At 48.7% G+C, this 23,064-nt stretch overlaps 1 protein-coding gene across 3 annotated transcripts in view; it reads left to right on the top strand.

Moving 5' to 3' along the window:
• The window catches only part of ZFAT (zinc finger and AT-hook domain containing), a 116,673-nt gene that overhangs the window by 65,418 nt on the left and 28,191 nt on the right, over positions 1-23,064 (top strand). For all 3 annotated transcript variants that reach the window (XM_083144885.1, XM_083144886.1, XM_083144887.1), the window contains 5 exons: positions 445-532; positions 2,949-3,098; positions 3,308-3,481; positions 4,315-4,403; positions 22,453-22,591. In XM_083144885.1, coding sequence (XP_083001011.1) covers positions 445-532; positions 2,949-3,098; positions 3,308-3,481; positions 4,315-4,403; positions 22,453-22,591 — 640 coding nt within the window. The remainder of the gene's footprint in view (positions 1-444; positions 533-2,948; positions 3,099-3,307; positions 3,482-4,314; positions 4,404-22,452; positions 22,592-23,064) is intronic.

Genomic DNA, 23,064 nt, shown 5'->3' with positions numbered 1-23,064 from the left:
CAATCAGATGGCAGCTACCTATATCCGACCCCTCCTGCTGCATTAACATATTAGTGCATTGTTGTTCCTTCCCAGTTAGCCACAGCAATGCCGCATCTGTCTCGGAACCATGTGCCATGAGGGCCTCTTCTGTGTTACAATTCTCCTGCTTAACACTGCAGCCCACACAGCAGCTGTCTGTAGTCTCTGTGCATCTATTCTACATTATGATACAACGCAGAAAAATCTCAATAATCCATTTCTATTATATTTTGTTTAAAATTGATTTTATTTTATTTTTGCCCCGCTGGCGGAGCAGAAAAAAATAGATCGACCTAGAACCCAGCCCTGCAGTAAACCGCTGCTTCATCACTCACGTTATTGGCTGATCAATCATTCGCCTTTACTAGCTCATAAGTCACAATTATTCTGTCGTTTTATTGATTGTGTCCTTGTTTTGTACAGGACAAGAAGACTTACTCCTGCCCGGCTTGTGACAAGTCTTTCTCAGATGACCGCCTTATAAAGTCTCACATCAAAACAAACCACCCGGGTGAGTGACCGTAAGATAGGAGAGACTATAACGTCAATGAGACTTATTATCACATATATTCCAATTCCGTAACGTCTGATTAAAGTATTTGTGAGATGCTTCTTTGTAGTATTTCGAAATGTTTAACTGATGCACCGAACGGACATGAGTCTGGTTTAATGTAGAACTCTCAGATGCCGGTGACCAGTGGTGCAAGTAATATAAAATTCTTAGTGGTACTGATACTGTGCACCAAACTGGACGTAGTCACACAAAACCTCACATTATGCCGCACACCGTAATGCCAATTACACATAAGCCTACTATATATTATGCCAAACACGTAATGCCTCTTACACATTATGCCACACACTGTAACACCTATTACATATTATGCCACACTCCGTAATGCCCATTACACGTAATGCCTACTATATATTATGCCAAACATGTAATGCCTCTTACACATTATGCCAGACACTGTAACACCTATTACACATAATGCCACACCGTAATGCCTATTATAGATTATGCCAAACACAGAATGCCTGTTACACATTATGCCATATACTGTAATGCCCATTACACATCATGCCATGCACAATAATGCCCATAATATATTATGGCACATACTGTAATGTCCATAACATATCAAGCCACATACCGAAATGCCCATTACACATTATGCCACGCAATGTAATGTCCATTACATATTATGCCACACTGTAATGTTTATTACACATTATGCCACACACCATAATGCAGCTGATACCATTCTACAGATGTAGCCATTCTCATCTATCCCTTTAATAGGATTAAGTGAGCCAGAGCTGTCGGCCGTAATCCTCTGCTAATCCCCTACTGAATTGTGCTATGTATTGTATTGCAGCTGAGAACAATAGATGATAATAAGCCTTGGTGAACCATCCCCCCCCCCCCCCCCCCCCCCCCCCCCCCCCCAAATCCCTGTTCCTCCAATTTTTTTTGCAAGCCTCACCCCTCTCTCTGTGCAGCAAGGCCCTACATTCACCTGTTTGTCTTCTGCTGCTCTATGTTGTGGCTCCTCTTCCAATCTATGGCACAGTGTGACTTCATCATATTACACTGACTGCTGAGGATAGGATCTCTCTACATGTCTGTGTTCTGCTGTATACACTGATGTGGCCAGGCAACAGCTGTCAGGTACTGGGATGGATTATGCAGACTCCTAGGTGGCTAGGGACCTTTAAAGCTTCAGGGACTGGCATAGGTGTCGTCCTAGTACTCAGTTGTTGCCTAGCCTGTGGGCTCCTTCCATCTATTCTTGATCTACCTTCTCCCATCTATTACTGATCTCCTGCCTTATCCCGACTTATTATAGCTCTGCATCCTTCTCCCGTCTATTGCAGCTCTGCCGCCTTCTCCCGTCTATTGCAGCTCTGCCGCCTTCTCCCGTCTATTGCAGCTCTGCCGCCTTCTCCCGTCTATTGCAGCTCTGCCGCCTTCTCCCGTCTATTGCAGCTCTGCCGCCTTCTCCCGTCTATTGCAGCTCTGCCGCCTTCTCCCGTCAATTGCAGCTCTGCCGCCTTCTCCCGTCTATTGCAGCTCTGCCGCCTTCTCCCGTCTATTGCAGCTCTGCCGCCTTCTCCCGTCTATTGCAGCTCTGCCGCCTTCTCCCGTCTATTGCAGCTCTGCCGCCTTCTCCCGCCTATTGCAGCTCTGCCGCCTTCTCCCGCCTATTGCAGCTCTGCCGCCTTCTCCCGCCTATTGCAGCTCTGCCGCCTTCTCCCGCCTATTGCAGCTCTGCCGCCTTCTCCCGCCTATTGCAGCTCTGCCGCCTTCTCCCGCCTATTGCAGCTCTGCCGCCTTCTCCCGCCTATTGCAGCTCTGCCGCCTTCTCCCGCCTATTGCCGATCTCCCGCCGGTCGCCTGGCTGGCGCCCTTCTCCCGCCGGTCGCCTGACTGGCGCCTTCTCACAGATACCATTGTCTGTCTTTTGCTGACAACTGTAAACACTGATTTATTACTTGTACCCAAATACTACCGGAAATAGACAACCATTCATAAAGGCTTTATCACACCAGTCTTCTTTATCTCCGTTCCTTTTTGAAATATAACCTATCAATGTACAGACATTTCCGGTGTCTACGCCAGAGCCTCTTAGAGCTGTTTTATTACAGATATATAAAAGAAAGAAAGCCACGTACAGTAGTTGTCTCTGTTCTGAGTGTCTCTTGGGCAGACGCCTGACGTTAATGTCGGTCTTTTCGCCTTTTCCATTTGTTATATTACGAAGCATTGTCTATATCTATGAAGCCATGCGCAGCTCCAGTAAATTGATTTACACCAAACTGTCCTTAAACACCACTTACAGAACACCAGGTGCATTCTAGCTCGCTTATTCCAGCGGTCGAACTACAGTACAGTAAGAACCTTCTGTGATCTTTCTCCCATTCAGATATTTCTGCAAATTTAATATCGGAGGTTCTGGGCCGCAGAGTTCAACTTAAAGGTCTGATCGGGAAAAGAGCATCGAAATGCCCGTACTGCGACTCGTATTTCATGAAGAACGGGTCAGATCTGCAGCGACATATATGGGCCCATGAAGGTATCGGGTTTACTATGACGTTCTGTTTCTTTGTGTAAAACAATTAAAATAAATATTTAAATAGCCAAAACGTGACTCCCCAAACTATAATTGATGGTCTCCACTTACCAGAACATAGCTGCCGCCGCTGAGTAGGCTTTGTGTAGAATCTGTGTACTTCCGCAGCGTTGTACGGTGCTAACTCTGATCATGTTTCTGTCTTTGTGGAGGCCTGAAGCCCTTTAAATGCACCTTGTGTGACTACGCCACCCGCAGCAAGAGTAACCTGAAGGCGCACATGAATCGCCACAGCACCGAGAAAACGCACCTCTGCGACTTGTGCGGCAAAAAGTTCAAATCCAAAGGAACCCTGAAGAGTCACAAACTCCTGCACACAGCTGGCGGTGAGTACGGGACCACAGTCATAGTACGGGTGCTTTATTCGCTGCAGAGTAACGGACGCCTGCGGCGCACATTGCCTTGTCCGATACACTGTAATACACATCAGGAGGAGGTGTGCGGGTAGTTCTTCATATGGAGTCCTTTACACTAGGGGTGGACAGGGGGCTGCACATGTGCGAGTATCACACTCGCCAAGGTGTTACCATGGGCAGGGGAGGGAAGGGGACGAACAGAGTCCTGGAGCAGGGAACGCCCACGTTTCATAGGCGCCTCCATGAAAACGCTGGGCGTAACCTTTCAAACACAGGCGGTTTGATGCCTGCTTGAGACGGGCGGCTGATGTCACGGCGTCAGCGCCCATCCCAAATTCCTCGGTTCCACCATTCTCCAGCCAAGATAAGTCAGTCGAGACTTACAGTACATATGTGAAAGGTAACAAGATGATTCGATGGTCGTCAACCATTGAATGATTTCTTGCCGGTGCGTCCGCATGCGTGGGGTGGTGAAAGCGTACACATCCCCTCACATGCAGCGACACCCCAGGCAGGGAACAGGAACTGCATGGGTTTTCAAAGATAGCGGGTGCTAGAATGAACACTACAAATACGCACATGCGCAGAGCCGAACCATCTGTCCCTAGCGAGAATACGCTGGCGCCCGAGCGCTGCTGAATCACCCCCACCACATCTGTTGATTATTTATATGTATTGTTATGTCCTACTCTGCCGATGGCATCACGCCGCCCCTCTGTATTCTGTTCCGATCTGTGTTGTCCATGTTATCACCATACAGTGGTCCGCGGAACGCCTAATGCTTCGCAATGTGCTTCTTCCAGGGAAGCAATTTAAATGCACAATATGTGACTTCACTGCAATCCAAAAACCCCAGCTCCTGCGCCACATGGAGCAGCATACCTCTTTCAAGGTGAGACGTGGTGATGTGTTATATACTGCTCCTTCTATGCCCCAACCAATGGGGGAAATGTACTAAGACGGGAGTTCTGCTTCACATGGGATGTTGCTATGGGCAACCAGTCAGATACAATCTATTATCTTCTAGGAGGTGCTAATGGAATGAATAAGAAGTCGATTCTGATTGGCTGCCCATGTGAAACAGAACTCCCATCTTTTTTTTTTTTTTAATCAAGTATATTTTATTGTTTTAGAAAGTTACAAATTTAAAACAAAACTAGAACACAAACCGACAAAAATTAAGAAAAAAAATCGTACAATAAAGTATTCCTGGCTTTATATACATCTTACATACTGTAATAAAAATAATTCAATCTTAATAAAGGTCAGATCCAGTGGGATGATGGCGATATCTTTTATGTACTTGGGATGATCAGGTTTTTATCACAAATATGTACAGTATACCTGGGACTGTTTTCTATGTGTTTCCAGTGGAATGATGGCGATATCTTTTTTTATTTACGTGGGATGATCAGGTTTATATCACAGATATGTCGATGATTAACTAGGCTGCTGTCGATGATTAACTAGGCTGCTTTCGATGATTAACAACTAGGCTGCTGTCGATGATTAACTAGGCTGCGGTCGATGATTAACAACTAGGCTGCTGTCGATGATTAACAACTAGGCTGCTGTCAATGATTAACAACTAGGCTGCTGTCGATGATTAACAACTAGGCTGCTGTCGATGATTAACAACCAGGCTGCTGTCGATGATTAACCACTAGGCTGCTGTCGATGATTAACCACTAGGCTGCTGTCGATGATTAACCACTAGGCTGCTGTCGATGATTAACCACTAGGCTGCTGTCGATGATTAACCACTAGGCTGCTGTCGATGATTAACCACTAGGCTGCTGTCGATGATTACAAGGGGAGATTACTTTCAAAGGGATATTGTGTGTAATTAATCAGTTGGCCCCAACCAATTAATAACCTGCCTGCGGGTTATTAATCGGCGGGAGATACCAACTCTAGGGCAGGCTTATTAAGCCTGGTGAAGTGATAAAATAGAAGGTGATAATGCAGCCAATCATATCCTAACTGTCACGTTACAGGCTGGGTTTGAAATATAACAGGAGCTGATTGGCTGCTGCACTATCACCTTCCACTTTATCACTTCACCAAGCTTTATCAATCTGCTCCTCTGTGACGAACGCACACACAGCAGATACACAAGCACGCATTAAGGCTGTCGCACAGGTGACGCACCCTCTGCCAGTCAGTGTTGTACGGTGAAATATGAATACTTCTAGTTTTTGTCGTGTGAGTACTTTGCCCATTACAAGACTTAACAAGGCATTCAGATTCCTCTAATGTCCGCTCCCTGTAGATGATGCAAGACGTGTTTATCGGAGAAACATCCGTTGAATTTATATGCGCGTCTCTGCGTTTGAATCCCGGTATAGAGCAGAAAGAGCCGCTTTCCCAGTGTCTCGCAGGATCTCATTTGTGGAAGATTTTAGATGTCATTTGCGGTGGAATTCACTTTACAGACATGCTTTGTACATGAGATAAGCTTCAGATAAAGGACTTTGTAGAAAAGCATCTAGGAGTGTTTTGAAGATAAGATTTCCTTTTACCTTTTATTGTTACTTTTTATGAAAACAGCGGCGCACTTCAGAATAAAAATAGAATACGGTCCTTTATGGCGTTCGCCAATATCGGTCAATGTTAAATGCGTAAAATGCTTACGTATTGGCATAAATTTGAGTCTGAGTACTATGTTACCTTTTACATAAAAGGAAGCTATTTTGTTTTCAGTCTGGCTGCACCAGACAACCGCTTTGTGATGTTCTGAATACATTTACTTAGTCATTTATTCTGCCACTTCCTGCGCTTACTGGCTGTAGACATTTTGCTCTGTACAGGTGTCTTCCTACGCTGTTGTTGTGTTTGCACCGAACATCCATCACTGTGAAACAGTTTGCTGATTGCGACACTTGCATAACTGTGTGCGACTGAAGGCCCCCGATTGTGGCAATCACAGGAAAAGAGCCCAAATTGCAGGTGAACTACAGCAGGGCCAATGCGATGCGCGGTCCCGTGCACATCGCACTGGAGCCCGCGATTCGCATCGATTGCTTCTGCAGCCGGGCAGGCTTGGTTGGAATCGCATGCGGTATATCGCATGCGATCCTGCCTCTGAGGGGAGAAGTCGCCGTAGTCTCGATAAGTTGCGAGTAGTCTCAATAAGTGTTTTTATGCCACAGCCTGATTGACTCTAAGCATTTCCTTGGAGATGCCTACAGCCAATCAGGGCCCAGCTAATGCCTGATTGGCTGTAGACGACTCCATGGAAATTATTTGAGCCAATCAGGGCTGAGTGGAGTCCCCATGATGGAGGTCAGTGGGAATCAGATCAGTCATCGGGACTCCCATACAGAGAAGGAGATGCTCCGTTGGTGGAACGTGGATAGGGTAAGTATGTGTGTACTGTATGTTAGTGTGTGTGTGTTATAATTATACAAGCCTAAGTTTTTATTGCACCAACACAATCAGCCCACCTCCCTTCAGCCCTGGACCGGTGAAGCCTGGAGGTGGGATACCTTTATTAGTGGGGTCCCCACGCACCCAGGTATCCCGTCCAGGGCTAGTCATGGTTTGGCCTGGGGACATTGTATAAAGAGTATCTCCCGGCTGTGGCATGACGCCGCCGGCTGTTGGAGCCCGGTGCTGGATTCAGAATACGGGAGACCCCTTTTTGTCCCCCAGATTTTTGGAACCAGGACCAGTGGAACCCGGTGCTGGTTTCTTATATATGGGGGATCACTTTTATTTTTTTCCCTGTACTTGGGGAAGCAGAACTGGCTCACTGAGGTCGGGGCTGGTTATGCTCGGGGGAAGGGGGACCCCACGCTGTTTTTTTGTTTGTTTGTTTAACATTTTGACTTTAACACACTTTTTTTCTGACAGAACCATGCACAGATTTCACTGATCTGTTCATGGTTCTGTCAAACTCACCAGACTGGACCTGGTCAATTTATTTAGCGATTTTTGGTAATGTTTAGGGTGCAAATTGCACCCCATTACATTTGTGATATTGATGTTTTCTATGAGAACACATCTGGATGCGATTTTTTTATTTTTTTTTGACTGGTCAAAACGTTCAAATTTTACTGCAATTCGCACTATGCAACATGTTTTGATTTTTGGGGGAAAAAGGTGCAATTTCTGACTTTTTCGTGCCTAAAAATCGCATTTGACTACATTTAGCCCTATGCCTCAATACGCCCAACTGGTACTGAGTAATATGATACAGATCAGCCATCCTTGGCCGGCGCTCGCCAGATCCCTTTCACTGGCGAGCGGCGGCGATAGGGACTGGGACGCGTGTGTGTCTCATGCGCACGTGCGTCCCAGTAACAAGGTTGCTGGGCAGCGTCTCCCTGCCCGTCTCTGCTTCAGGGAGACGCTGCCCAGTTCAGGGAGGGGGTTAGGGCGGTGAGGGGGAGGCGGCGGGGACCGGCGGCATGCTCTGTTGCCACTGGGCGCACAAGCGTCACGTGCGAGCGCACCTGGCGGCAGCCGGACTCTGGCAAAGATTAGCCGGGCTGTATGTGACACTTGCATATCTGTGTGCGACTGAGTGAAAGGAACTGGACATGGAAAATAACCCTGATCGGTGCATCATTGCACATATACAGTTTCAGATAGCAGTATTCAATGACAAATAACACTATGTGCAGCGAATCCTGTTTAGGATTTGCTGCACATTCGCAAGGTTCCAGAGGGCTGCAGCATTCGCTGCCAGCCCTCCCTGTCACCCTATTCAATGCCGCAGGAGCTCGCTGCCCCTGACGGTGAATTATAACCCCTGCGGAAGCCAGGGTACGGCGGCAGTCTGCCTCTGACCTCACTAAGACATACTCTCCCCTGCAGTCTGCCTCTGACCTCACTAAGACATACTCTCCCCTTGCAGTCTGCCTCTGACCTCACTGCATACTCTCCCCTGCAGTCTGCCTCTGACCTCACTAAGGCATACTTTCCCCTGCAGTCTGCCTCTGACATCACTAAGGCATATTCTCCTCTGCAGTCTGCCTCTGACATCACTAAGGCATACTCTCCCCTGCAGTCTGCCTCTCACCTCACTAAGACATACTCTCCCCCTGCTGTCTGCCTCTGACATCACTAAGACATACTCTCCCCCGGCAGTCTGCCTCTGACATCACTAAGACATACTCTCCCCCTGCAGTCTGCCTCTGACATCACTAAGACATACTCTCCCCCTGCAGTCTGCCTCTGACCTCACTGCATACTCTCCCATACAGTCTGCCTTTGACCTCACTAAGACATACTCTCCCATACAGTCTGCCTCTGACCTCACTAAGACATACTCTTCCCTTGCAGTCTGCCTCTGACTTCACTAAGACATACTCTCCCCTGCAGTCTGCCACTGACCTCACTAAGACATACTCTCCCCTGCAGTCTGCCTCTGACATCACTAAGACATACTCTCCCCTGCAGTCTGCCTCTGACCTCACTAAGACATACTCTCCCCTGCAGTCTGCCACTGACCTCACTAAGACATACTCTCCCCTGCAGTCTGCCTCTGACATCACTAAGACATACTCTCCCCTGCAGTCTGCCTCTGACCTCACTAAGACATACTCTCCCCTGCAGTCTGCCTCTGACATCACTAAGACATACTCTCCCCCTGTTGTCCGCCTCTGACATCACTAAGACATACTCTCCCCCGGCAGTCTGCCTCTGACATCACTAAGACATACTCTCCCCCTGCAGTCTGCCTCTGACATCACTAAGACATACTCTCCCCCTGCAGTCTGCCTCTGACCTCACTAAGACATATTCTCCCATACAGTCTGCCTCTGACATCACTAAGACATACTCTCCCCCTGCAGTCTGCCTCTGACATCACTAAGGCATACTCTCCCCCTGCAGTCTGCCTCTGACCTCACTAAGACATATTCTCCCATACAGTCTGCCTCTGACCTCACTAAGACATATTCTCCCATACAGTCTGCCTCTGACATCACTAAGACATACTCTCCCCTGCAGTCTGCCTCTGACCTCACTAAGACATACTCTCCCCTGCAGTCTGCCTCTAACCTCACTAAGACATACTCTCCCCCTGCAGTCTGTCTCTGACCTCACTAAAACATACTCTCCCCTGCAGTCTGCCTCTGACCTCACTAAGACATACTCTACCCCTGCAGTCTGCCTCTAACATCACTAAAACATACTCTCCCCTGCAGTCTGCCTCTGACCTCACTAAGACATACTCTCCCCCTGCAGTCTGCCTCTGACCTCACTGCATACTCTCTCACTAAGGCAGATTCTTAGTATAAAACAGGGATTGTGGATTTGTGTCTAATTACTTCAGCATACTAGATGTAGCGCTGTTGTCGTCTTACCAAGATGCAGTGTATGGGAAGTGTCCGTGCACAGCGTGTGCCACAGCAATGATCCATTAAAGCAGGAATGCTGCCATTCTGTCCCAGTTGTACATCTATTTATGTAAAGTAATTTGGGCATCCAGGGTAAATGTGCCCAAAGAAGAGCGGCATGTGTGCATTATTCTCACTCCTGCGGGCTGCCCAATTATCCACGGGTCTGCTCATCCTGCGTGTGCGGCTTGTTCCCACTGACCATCAATCAGTCTGAGCCTCGGCCCCGCTCTCCTCCTGTAATCAGAATGTATATACTCTGAATGTGAACTGAGCAAACAATTACAGCTGGGGAATAATTAAACACATGCATTTACTTTTAAATCCTTTATAATATAAAACATTGACCCAGTTCTTAATATATTATAGTTAATATATCATTTTCAGTTCATTTTATATTTATGTATCTAAACGCAGGTACCAGCTGTAATGCGATTAATGTTTGAGTTTTGGATAAGGTGCGATTTTAAGTTTGGTCAACTACTGTAGTAACGTAACAAGATATTTGATAGCAACACATAGTTTTTATTTTCCCCTTTCTTTCTCCCACTTCCCATATATCTTTCTCTCCCCAAGTTAATTATATATCTCTCACTTACTAACCACTTTCTCTCCCACTTCCTCCCGTCTCTCTCTCTCTTCCTCCTGTCTCTCTCTCTCTTGCCTCCTCCCATAGGTCTCTCTCTCTCCCACTTCCTCCCGTCTCTCTCTTCCTCCTGTCTCTCTTTCCTCCTCCCATAGGTCTCTCTCTCCCACTTCCTCCCGTCTCTCTCTCTCTCTCTCTCTCTCCCTCCCACTTCCTCCCATCTCTCTCCCTCCCACTTCCTCCCGTCTCTCTCTCTCCCTCCCACTTCCTCCCGTCTCTCTCTCTTCCTCCTTTCTCTATCTCTTTCCTCCTTCCATAGGTCTCTCTCTCCCACTTCCTCCCATCTCTCTCTCTCTCTCCCACTTCCTCCCATCTCTCTCCCTCCCACTTCCTCCCGTCTCTCTCTCTCTTCCTCCTGTCTCTATCTCTTTCCTCCTTCCATAGGTCTCTCTCTCCCACTTCCTCCCGTTTCTCTCTGTGCTTCTCTCACTCTCCCCTGTACTGCCTCTCCCCACGCCCCCGGCCTCTCTCTCCAACGTCCCCCAGGCCTCTCTCTCTCCAACGTCCCCCAGGCCTCTCTCTCCAACGTCCCCCAGGCCCCTCTCTCCAACGTCCCCCAGGCCTCTCTCTCCAACGTCCCCCAGGCCTCTCTCTCCAACGTCCCCCAGGCCTCTCTCTCCAACGTCCCCCAGGCCTCTCTCTCCAACGTCCCCCAGGCCTCTCTCTCCAACGTCCCCCAGGCCTCTCTCTCCAACGTCCCCCAGGCCTCTCTCTCCAACGTCCCCCAGGCCTCTCTCTCCAACGTCCCCCAGGCCTCTCTCTCCAACGTCCCCCAGGCCTCTCTCTCCAACGTCCCCCAGGCCTCTCTCTCCAACGTCCCCCAGGCCTCTCTCTCCAACGTCCCCCAGGCCTCTCTCTCCAACGTCCCCCAGGCCTCTCTCTCCAACGTCCCCCAGGCCTCTCTCTCCAACGTCCCCCAGGCCTCTCTCTCCAACGTCCCCCAGGCCTCTCTCTCCAACGTCCCCCAGGCCTCTCTCTCCAACGTCCCCCAGGCCTCTCTCTCCAACGTCCCCCAGGCCTCTCTCTCCAACGTCCCCCAGGCCTCTCTCTCCAACGTCCCCCAGGCCTCTCTCTCCAACGTCCCCCAGGCCTCTCTCTCCAACGTCCCCCAGGTCTCTCTCTCCAACGTCCCCCAGGCCTCTCTCTCCAACGTCCCCCAGGCCTCTCTCTCCAACGTCCCCCAGGCCTCTCTCTCCAACGTCCCCCAGGCCTCTCTCGCTCCTGTCCCCCAGGCCTCTCTCGCTCCTGTCTCCCCACATCCTCTGACCTTTTTCGCTCCCCCACCACACACACACACACACATCCTCTGGCCTCTCTGCCCCCCATGTCCTCCGACCTCTTTCGCTCCTCCCACCTCCTCCCGTCTCTTGTTCTCCCCATGTCTTTTGCCCTCTCTCGCTCTTCCACTTGCTCCCATCTTTCTCCCACTTCCTCCCATCTTTCTCTTTTCCACTTCCTCCCATCTTTCTCTTTCCCACTTACTTCCATCTCTTTCTCCTTCCCCCTTCCTTTCATCTCACTGCCTCTCTCACTCTCCCTCATGTCCTCCTCGCTCTCCCTCATGTCCTCCGTCCTCTCTCGCTCTTTACCCATGTCCTCCTGTAAGGATGTGATTTTTTTTTTTTTTTAAACTCCTGTTATCCAGGGAAGTTCTAAACCTATAAAGTGAATTCATAGTGCTGCTAAATAAAAATGTCATACACCCAGATACGGTCAGTGCCCATGTCCTGCTGCAGTCACTATGAGGAGCAGTGCTAAAAAGATTCTATTTTAAAATGTAACTTGATATTACTGCACCAGAACAGAGACAATCCTTATCCCTAAAACCTGAAGTCCCAGCGTTTCAGATCATCATTAAATGTTATAAAATATTCAGCTCTATCTGATCCGGCTGAAACACATCCCGTACGTGTTCTACTAAAGCCGAGGTAACTTAACATGAAAATCTCTGCAAATAAATAGTTTCTGGCAAAGACTCAAAAACAACTACTTTTGATATGCCAAATTGGCACGCAACCCGAATCAGCGTCGTGTGCCAGGCTTGGAACGCATCCTGCTTTCTGACTAAAACATAATATATGTGGGCACATATGGTTTAGCACGCAGCTGTAATCCGCAGAGGGGAGATCTGTCAGAATAGGCAAAGAAAGTAAAAACCTAATGCGGCTATTGACTTTTATTATTCCCTCTCACCCAGCGTTTCCCAAACTTTGCTGAATGCAGAGTATCCGGCAACCTGTGGCTGTCCAGCTGTTGTAAAACTACAAGTCCCAGCATGCAAGGCCACAGTTTTAGTATTACCTAATAGCAAAACTGCCGAGGCATGCTGGGACTTGTAGTTTCACCACAGCTGGCGAGCCACAGGTTGCCTTCACCTGGTATAGACTAAAACTTTCCTCTTGGGAAATTCAGCAAAATGATTGATTTAAGTGAATTATGCTTACACAGTATATATTATATGGACAAAGGTATTTTGCCAAACATGCTAACTATTGAATTCCGGTGTTTCAATCAGACCCATTGCAACAGGTGTATATAATCAGGCACCTGGCCATGCATTTGTGATCTAAAATGTGTCGTTCTGAAGAGCTCAGTGACTACAAGTGTGGTACTTTGATAGGATTCCACCTTTTACGTGGTAAGGTGCCACCTTTACGTGGTAGTGTGGTAGGGTGCCACCTTTACGTGGTAGTGTGATAGGGTGCCACCTTTACATGGTAGTGTGATAGGATGCCAGTGTTGCATGGTACTGTGATAGGATGCCACCATTGCGTGGTACTGATAGGATGCCACCATTGTGTGGTACTGTGATATGATGCAACCTTTGCGTGGTAGTGTGACAGGTTGCCACCGTTGCGTGGTACTGTGATAGGATGCCAGTGTTGCATGGTACTGTGATAGGATGCCACTGTTGCGTGGTACTGTGATAGGATGCCACCTTTGTGTGGTACTGTGATAGGATGCACAATGCAAAGACTATAAAGACACATGACTGATACACAGTGCCCCGACCGCGACCCCATCAAGCACCTTTGCGTGACCTGGCACCAATATTACGAGCCGTGCCTTCTCATCCAACATCAGGGCCTGCCCTCCTAAATGGTAACCGCCGCAGACCGGACTCTCCCTCTGGCTGCTGCCAGCACTCCATCTCTGGGAAGGATGGCGGCGTTGCTGGTGGGATAGAGCCGGGAGAGGGGGGGGATGTGGCTGATTGGTCGAGGTGTATCTGGCTGAGGCTGTCCATCCTCTGCCGGCGGTAGCAGTGGTAGTTGGGAGGCAGAGCAGCCGAAAACAGGTGAGGGAAGGGGGTGAGCCGAGTGGATGGGCTGACGGTGCTAACTTTGTCAGCATGGAGTGAGATGATGGAGAAAGACTTCCCTTCCCAGGCAGCATGGTTGAGTACCCGGGCAGCAAGCCCTGAAGTTCAGAAGGTGCGGTGACACATACCTGAGGGGGGAAGGGGGGGTGCCGACCTTTTGTTTTGTCATTCTATCATATACCACCCTTGCCATTCATTGCTGAATTTAAAATCTTTCTTAAAATAAAAAAGAGAATTTAGTTAGCCTCCTATGCAGCAGTTACTGTCAGAGAAAACTAATAGACCGAGTTCGGGATTTAGTTACAGCTGTGGATGGGTCTTAGGGGGGATTTTAGCAATACGCCGTCTGGCCAAAATCTCCCGGTTCAGCCGGCCGAAGCACAAGGAAACTAATCTCTGCCACAAGTTCATATTACAGATCACATTTATCATTTCCACCCTCTCCGCCTCATTTAATATGCAATTTAGAGTTCAAAGTCATCTAAATCTTTTGTAAAATGATTAAATATTCAACCAAATCATAAAATATAGAGTTGATTAATCGCTTTATAAAAAAAATGGACTCAATTCTTCTGCCACAGTGATTCATAGCACAATCACAGGGAGCTGTCGGTGTTTTGTTCTGTCTGGCCCCCGTCTAGAAAACATTTTGGGGTTTTTCGCCTCCTGAGGCAATCATCATTTTAAGGCAGAGCTTCCGGGGCTAATCTCCCAACACTCCGGATTATATGGAAACCTCAGCTTGTATACGAATGGTAAAAAAATCAAACCGACTTATGTACTCATTGGGGTGCAACATTTATTTCTGGGGATGTGATAAAGTGGAATGGGATAGCGCACCAGCCAATCAGCTCCTAACTTTAAAATCACAGCCTGGGTTTGAAAAAAATGACAGTTAGGAGCGGACTGGCTTGCGCTTATTTGAGCATACGCAAACCCCTAGCATCGGATGGGGGAGCAAGTTCGTCCCGCAACGCGCGGGTCTGAATCGCCTTCTTAATACGCCATACGGGGCGAGATTCTTGGCACGAATGAGCCACCCGGTCTTGTGGTACTCTGCTAGCATCAGACTGCGCTGAGTAATGAGAGATGACACTTGTAAATGCAGAGGCGCGGAGATGCGACATATCTGTCATGCATCCCGTGCGATCTTCAAGCTCCGATGCGATACTAATAGGGTCCGCACATCGCACCTGACGTGTTCAGCTGCAGTATATTCCTTGTATTGTACAAACAGCAGTGGGAATGAGGCGTTCATTATAAAGCGTTCCTCTTGGATGTATCGGTGACAGGAGGATGATTTGGCTTTGATGTAAGAGGTAACAATACATCACAATTCATCAGAGCGGTGTCACGCGTGTCACCGATTACATACAACCGCCAGCGCGACGTGTATCCTCACTCCGCATGCCCGTATCTCCCTGACACTCTCCAAGGATGTGATACAAAGGTCAGGCTGCCGTTTCTTTATAATGAGGAATCTGATTTGTAAGGCTGGTTACGGCCACGCGTTTTGTATTCCAGGAGGAGATGTATTATTCATGGGGCAGAAGGGATCCCTGCAGGAACATGTCCCCAGGGCCGGCCTGACGTTGTTATTGGATTAGGACACTGTCCAAACATTACGTCTTTATTAAAGCTACACTCGGGTTTCTATATTGCACCATGATTGAACCAGGCAGAAGGGGTGATGAGTGGTGATAATCCTTCCATTGACTAGACCAGCGGTTCCCAACCTTTTTTCTCTCCCGTACCCCTTGATTAGGCATTTCATATATGAGTACCCCTCCTCTCATTTTGAAATAGCCACAGTACTTAGAAGTGGAGTGGAAGTGAGCGGTATTGGTGTCCTTATACGGAGTAGCTGAGAAGTAGTGTGCGCTCAGGAATCTGGCCCCTCTGTGTCTGGCCGCTGGCTCTGTACTGTGTGCGGTCAGGAATCGGGTCCCTCTGTGTCTGGCCGCTGGCTGTGTACTGTCTCCGGTAGTGGAGGAGTAGTTTGCGGTCAGGAATCGGGCCCCTCTGTGTCTGGCCGCTGGCTGTGTACTGTCTCCGGTAGCGGAGGAGTAGTGTGCGGTCAGGAATCGGGTCCCTCTGTGTCTGGCCGCTGGCTGTGTACTGTCTCTGGTAGCGGAGGAGTAGTGTGCGTTCAGGAATCGGGCCCCTCTGTGTCTGGCCGCTGTCTGTGTACTGTCTCCGGTAGCGGAGTAGTGTGCGGTCAGGAATTGGGTCCCTCTGTGTCTGGCCGCTGGCTGTGTGCTGTCTCCGGTAGCGGAGTAGTGTGCGGTCAGGAATTGGGTCCCTCTGTGTCTGGCCGCTGGCTGTGTACTGTCTCTGGTAGCGGGGGAGTAGTGTGCGGTCAGGAATCGGGTCCCTCTGTGTCTGGCCGCTGGCTGTGTACTGTCTCTGGTAGCGGAGGAGTAGTGTGCGGTCAGGAATCGGGTCCCTCTGTGTCTGGCCGCTGGCTGTGTACTGTCTCTGGTAGCGGAGGAGTAGTGTGCGGTCAGGAATCGGGCCCCTCTGTGTCTGGCCGCTGGCTGTGTGCTGTCTTCGGTAGCGGAGGAGTAGTGTGCGGTCAGGAATCGGGCCCCTCTGTGTCTGGCCGCTGGCTGTGTACTGTCTCCGGTAGTGGAGGAGTACTGTGCGGTCAGGAATCGGGTCCCTCTGTGTCTGGCCGCTGGCTGTGCACTGTCTCCGGTAGCGGAGGAGTAGTGTGCGGTCAGGAATCGGGCCCCTCTGTGTCTGGCCGCTGGCTGTGTGCTGTCTCCGGTAGCGGAGGAGTAGTGTGCGGTCAGGAATCGGGCCCCTGTGTGTCTGGCCGCTGGCTGTGTACTGTCTCCGGGGTTCCCACTAACACCTGTAGGATTATTGCCACTGATTCCTCCACCCGTGTCAGCGCGGGTAGCATCCAGTGGATTGCTGGTAGGCAAAGGCACGAGGAGACGCTGATGAGGGTGCACGCGGAACTGGAATGGTCGTGACTTGGTTCAAGGCAATGGGAGAATATGTCTTCCGCCATTACCAATATTATATTCAAGCACCCCCAAGGGGTACGAGTGCAGAGTACCCCCAGGGGTACGAGTACCCCAGGTTGTGAACCGGCAGACTAGAAGATAATTTGCTAATCATGTTCAATAATTATTTGTGCTGCCTGGTGCTGAGGGAAGAACCACATTTGTGCACTTCCCGGGTATTTCATTCATTGACTTGTAAATGATGATGCGTTCAAATGAAGACCAGGCTGAAATGCACAGAAAAATCCCTTTATGCTTCTGAAGTGTTTTAAAATTATAAGGTGTCGTGTCGCAGCTGTGCTTTATTAGGACTTGCTGTGATTGGGGCCCCTTGGCGACGAGCTGCCAGCCTAAATGTTTTAAACAAATTCTAATCAAATTCCCTATGATTATTTGCAAGATACATGTAGATTTATAGTGGTAACGATGGTGCCGACAGTAATGGCATTTCTGTTTTATACACACACAGATGAAGCTAGCTTCATCTTTGCAGGGGCTGGCCAGCCAGCGCGTGGGCACGAGACGCAACGGAGCTTGCCCTGGGTCCCCGCCACCAGTCCCCCTTGCCGCCCCCCCACCCTGCCCGTCTCCCTTGCCGCCCCCCCCCCCCCCCACCCTGCCCGTCTCCCTGAAACAGATGGTATTTCCTACAACTGCTCCTGTAATCTAAATTGCAGATTAAAGCTGGGTACCCACCAGACCATTTGCACCCAGCGCGATATTGACCGGGACCGGCACTGACGAGCGATGGGACGGAACTGATGCCGTCACTACCACTATCGTCTTGCATGTACAAAAGATGGAGGATGTTTCTAACCACCCGCGCATCATTAAGGATATAGTTCATACACAATCAGAAGATGTTCGCAAAAATGTTGTTAATGATGGTCGTTATCCTGCACATCATTAACATTGTCTTCTACTGTGTACGTCCCATAAAAGTAAAGCTGGGTTCTAGCATCTGTGGGCTAAATGCAAAAGTAGCCAGTATTTACACTGCATAGAAACAATATATATATTTTTTTAATGATACCTTTGCATTTATATAGTGCCACAATATTAGTGTCTGACGTGTTTCTTAGGGGTTGGACAAGACCTTTCCAGGTCTATCGTGAAAGCAGATAAACTATGCAGGGAATCGCAGATCGTTCTAACCTTCTTTACAGCACACATTGGTGTTCTATTCTGAATACACTGTAATCCAGTGTGTATATAGTTTTTATGCCTCTGTCTTGTAGAACTGGGCACTTATAACTGTATTTGGACGCCAAATGCATTTTTAATTCTGTCGCAATATTAAAGGCTGGAAGGGGCTAATTTGATAAGACTTCCTGCGCGGGTCAGCTCACCGCTGCATCTCCCCATGTTCCGCAGCGCACTGCATAACTGGAACAGGTGAAAGAACGGACTATTTAAATAACCGTGCCATTAAGCTTGCTCCTAATGGCGATGTTTACATCGTTACCATAGAAACATCCAAACTTGAGAAACGCTGAATAGGTTCCCGGCAGCGTATATAATGCACCTGCAAGCTGACTACCTGTCAGCAACGCGGCTGAAAAGAAATGACAAATTGCAGCAAAGGGAAAGTGACAGTTTACATAATCCTTAGATAATAGCAGCCAGCCGGCAGCCAGCCTGCGATCCAGAGCCAACACTCCGAATGAATTACCTCTGGGGGGAGGGGGGCTCCTCTACGGCATGCGGTGCTAAAATATCAGTTATGGAGGAGAGATCGCCTAAGCCTGTGGTTTTATTCACCCAGGGGATGGCCGAGCACTCCAGGGTTTCTGGAGGTTGTCACAGATGGTCAGTGCAGGATTGCGGTGGGAGAATTGGAGATGACCATAAATACAATACACAGCGTTCAGTATGCGCTGTGCAGAGGGGGGGGGGGGGTTACAGATCGCTTCTGTAAAGGTGCCTGCGCACTGTACACACATTTCTCAGTGTTGAATAGAAATGAGAAACTGACCAAGACAAAAGATTGTTTACAGTATTTATAATAAAAGAAAAATCTGTAGTGCGAATTTTGGGGGCTGGTTGACAATCGATAGACTGCACGCGCGTACGTCTTGTAGCTCCGTTCTCTGTCCTGCAATACAATTCTGCTACTGTTTTTGATCGCCGTCTGTAAGAAAGTTTATTGACAGGTGGTAACCGGCCGTTTCCTGGGAGTGTCATGGAAAACGCAGGCGTGGCCAGGCATTTCAGGGGAAGGCGTGTGATTGTCCGCTCCACCCCCGATCAGCCTGATTCTATCACAGCCGCTGAATAAGTCCTGGGCTACGCACACACTGGGAAATCATTACATGGTGAGGGGCGTGCCCAGGTGTGTGAGGGGAAGTCATGTGATCAGCCAGGTGTATGAGGAGAAGTCATGTGACATCAGCTCCACCCTTGATCAGCCTGATTCTATCATTGCCGCTGAATAAGTCCTGGGCTACGCACAGACTGCACATACTGGGGAATCATTATATGGTGAGGGGCGTGCCCAGGTGTGTGAGGGGAAGTCATGTGATGTCAGCTCCACCCTTGATCAGCCTGATTCTATCATTGCCGCTGAGTAAGTCCTGGGCTACACACAGACTGCACACACTGGGGAATCATTATATGGTGAGGGGCGTGCCCAGGTGTGTGAGGGGAAGTCATGTGATGTCAGCTCCGCCCCCGATCAGCCTGATTCTATCACAGCCGCTGAGTGAGTCCTGGGCTACGCACACACTGCACATACTGGGGAATCATTATATGGTGAGGGGCGTGCCCAGGTGTATGAGGAGAAGTCATGTGACGTCAGCTCGACCCTTGATCAGCCTGATTCTATCATTGCCGCTGAGTAAATCCTGGCCTGCACACAGTGGGGAAATCAACCCGGCTTGCATCTGAGGCTAATGGCGAATCCAGCTAATTTTCGCACATCACGCTAAGTCATTTGCAGACTTGCTCAGTTCAGGATTTCACTGGGATTACGGTCATTGGGTCACCAGCAAGTAGGTCAACAGTCAGGAAGGTCAACATGACTTGAGGTTGATATGGGATAGGTCGACGGGGTCATTAGGTCGACATGGGGAAGCTTGACAGTCAAAAGGTCGACATGGGGTTTTTTTTACTGTTTTTTTTAGCCGACGTGTGCCGACAGGTGATATTTTCTTGCCCTACCATCCACTAGGGCGTGGTGGGAGAATTAAATAGTGTGCTGAGCGCAGCGTAGCGAGGGGACACAGTGCTATGCTTTAGGGTTTATGTTGACTGTGTCGACATTTGAGTGAAAAAAACCCATATCAACCTTCAGTCATGTCTACCTTCTTGCATGTCGAGCTAGTGGTGTCGACCTACTTGCTGGTGACCCAATGATCCATACCCATTTCACTCTGGTGGGGTGGTGTATACCTGATCCCAGGGCTCCGCAGTTAAGCAGAGCAGCAATCAAGTCTGAATAACCCCCAAAGTACCAACCAACCAGCTTCCAACTGTAATTTTTCAAAAACAGCCTGTAGCACGGCAGTTTGTACTCTGGGGTATATGTATTAAGTGCTATTATGGAGGAGAAGACATCACATGACAGGCTGTCCCAATAAAGGGGGTGATGTATGAACGGTGCAGTACAACACCGACGGCTATCGATTTCCACCGTTACAAATGTCATTGCCCCATTAACACCCATAGTAGTGGCAGCTGCTGCGCGGGAGATCAGTGATAGGAGCGAGATTCCGTGCACTGGAGGGGTACGGATCATAGGATCGACAGGGCAACACCTGAAAATGGTCAACATACCTTTGGTTGCATGGTCGAAAGGTAAACAGAAGCACTATGCTGACACGAAAAAGGTTGACGCAAGGTTTTCACGGTTTTGGTGTACCACTTCGTCATGCCTCAGGCACTATTATAATCTTTATTACCAGTTATTTATATAGCGCACACACATTCCGCAGGTTCTATCCCCACCATATAACACATGGTGGGGATAGAACCCATGACCTCAGTGATGTGAGGCAGTAATGCTATAACCATTACACCATCCGTACTGCCCCGTATATATAACACATGGTGGGGATAGAACCCATGACCTCAGTGCTGTGAGGCAGTAATGCTAACCATTACACCGTCCGTACTGCCCCGTGTATATAACACATGGTGGGGATAAAACCCATGACCTCAGTGCTGTGAGGCAGTAATGCTAACCATTACACCACCCATACTGCCCCGTATATAGAACACATGGTGGGGATAGAACCCATGACCTCAGTGCTGTGAGGCAGTAATGTAACCATTACACCATCCGTACTGCCCCGTATATATAACACATGGTGGGGATAGAACCCATGACCTCAGCGCTGTGAGGCAGTAATGTAACCATTACACCATCCGTACTGCCCCGTATATATAACACATGGTGGGGATAGAACCCATGACCTCAGTGCTGTGAGGCAGTAATGCTAACCATTACACCGTCCGTACTGCCCCGTGTATATAACACATATAATCCCCACCATATAACACATGGTGGGGATAGAACCCATGACCTCAGTGCTGTGAGGCAGTAATGCTAACCATTACACCATCCGTACTGCCCATATATATAACACATGGTGGAGATAGAACCCATGACCTCAGTGCTGTGAGGCAGTAATGCTAACCATTACACCGTCCGTACTGCCCCGTGTATATAACACATGGTGGGGATAGAACCCATGACCTCATTGCTGTGAGGCAGTAATGCTAACCATTACACCGTCCGTACTGCCCCGTGTATATAACACATGGTGGGGATAGAACCCATGACCTCAGCGCTGTGAGGCAGTAATGTAACCATTACACCGTCCGTACTGCCCTGTATATATAACACATGGTGGGGATAGAACCCATGACCTCAGTGCTGTGAGGCAGTAATGCTAACCATTACACCATCCGTGCTGCCCATATATATAACACATGGTGGAGATAGAACCCATGACCTCAGTGCTGTGAGGCAGTAATGCTAACCATTACACCGTCCGTACTGCCCCGTGTATATAACACATGGTGGGGATAGAACCCATGACCTCAGCGCTGTGAGGCAGTAATGCTAACCATTACACCGTCCGTACTGCCCCGTGTATATAACACATGGTGGGAATGGAACCCATGACCGCAGCGCTGTGAGGCAGTAATGTAACCATTACACCGTCTGTACTGCCCCGTATATATAACACATGGTGGGGATAGAACCCATGACCTCCGCGCTGTGAGGCAGTAATGCTAACCATTACACCATCCGTACTGCCCTGTATATATAACACATGGTGGGAATGGAACCCATGACCTCAGCGCTGTGAGGCAGTAATGTAACCACTACACCGTCCGTGCTGCCCTAACCTATATAAAAACAAACAAGGACATCATATGGCGCAGGATAACTTGAATGAAAATTAAAAAAATAGATTTGGTTTAAATTCATAAAGATAAAAAAAAAAAGAAAAGAAAAACAGAAATAAAAATAGGGTATTGAGGCTTAATGTTGGAGGACATATTGGTACAAGATTTTGGTTCTTTTTTGCCTTTTTGTCCTATGTTTTCTGAAGCTCCAGGAATGTAGCTATACTGTATTTACTAGTTTCTGTATTTACTTGCAGCCGTTTGGTTGTGCCTTATGCCATTATTCCTGCAATATACCCGGCTCACTGAAGCGACACTACAACAAGAAGCATCCTAATGAAGAATGCGTCAACTCCAGCTCAGGGGAGATCTCCACAGAAGCTCTCGTCCTCCAAGGTGAGCGTTCGCTGGAGTCAGGCATGTGGTTGCTGTGTTTACTGGGGCTTTAAACTTTAAATGTCTGCCCTGTAACAATATTGTATATGGAATGTATTCTGATTAAAACAATAAGGAGAGGTGTTTGTGTAAGCGCAATAGTTTTATCGTTCGCCTGGTCCCGTTTCCTGTTGGCATGATTTATTGTACTTGTACGCTGCTGGTGAACTTTGGCGACTATGGGGGTAATTCAGACTGATCACACTGTTGCGAATTTTGCCCCTTAGTATGCGTCCTGCATTGAAGTCCTGCTACTTTTTCTATTCGCACGCAAGGTGATTGACAGGAAGTAGGTGCCTGGGGGGAGGGATCTGGCTATTTAGTGGGAGTGCTAAGAAAAACACAGGCGTGCCTACGAAAACGCTGGGAGGGGCCGGGAAAATGTAGGCGTGTGTGAGCGGTTTATGGGAGTGGTGGGACGTCCATCGCACCGC

The sequence above is a fragment of the Crinia signifera genome, chromosome 5 (genome assembly GCF_055691185.1).
Source record: "Crinia signifera chromosome 5, ASM5569118v1, whole genome shotgun sequence".
Lineage (NCBI taxonomy): Eukaryota > Metazoa > Chordata > Amphibia > Anura > Myobatrachidae > Crinia > Crinia signifera.
This window is presented reverse-complemented; position numbering and strand designations above follow the sequence as displayed.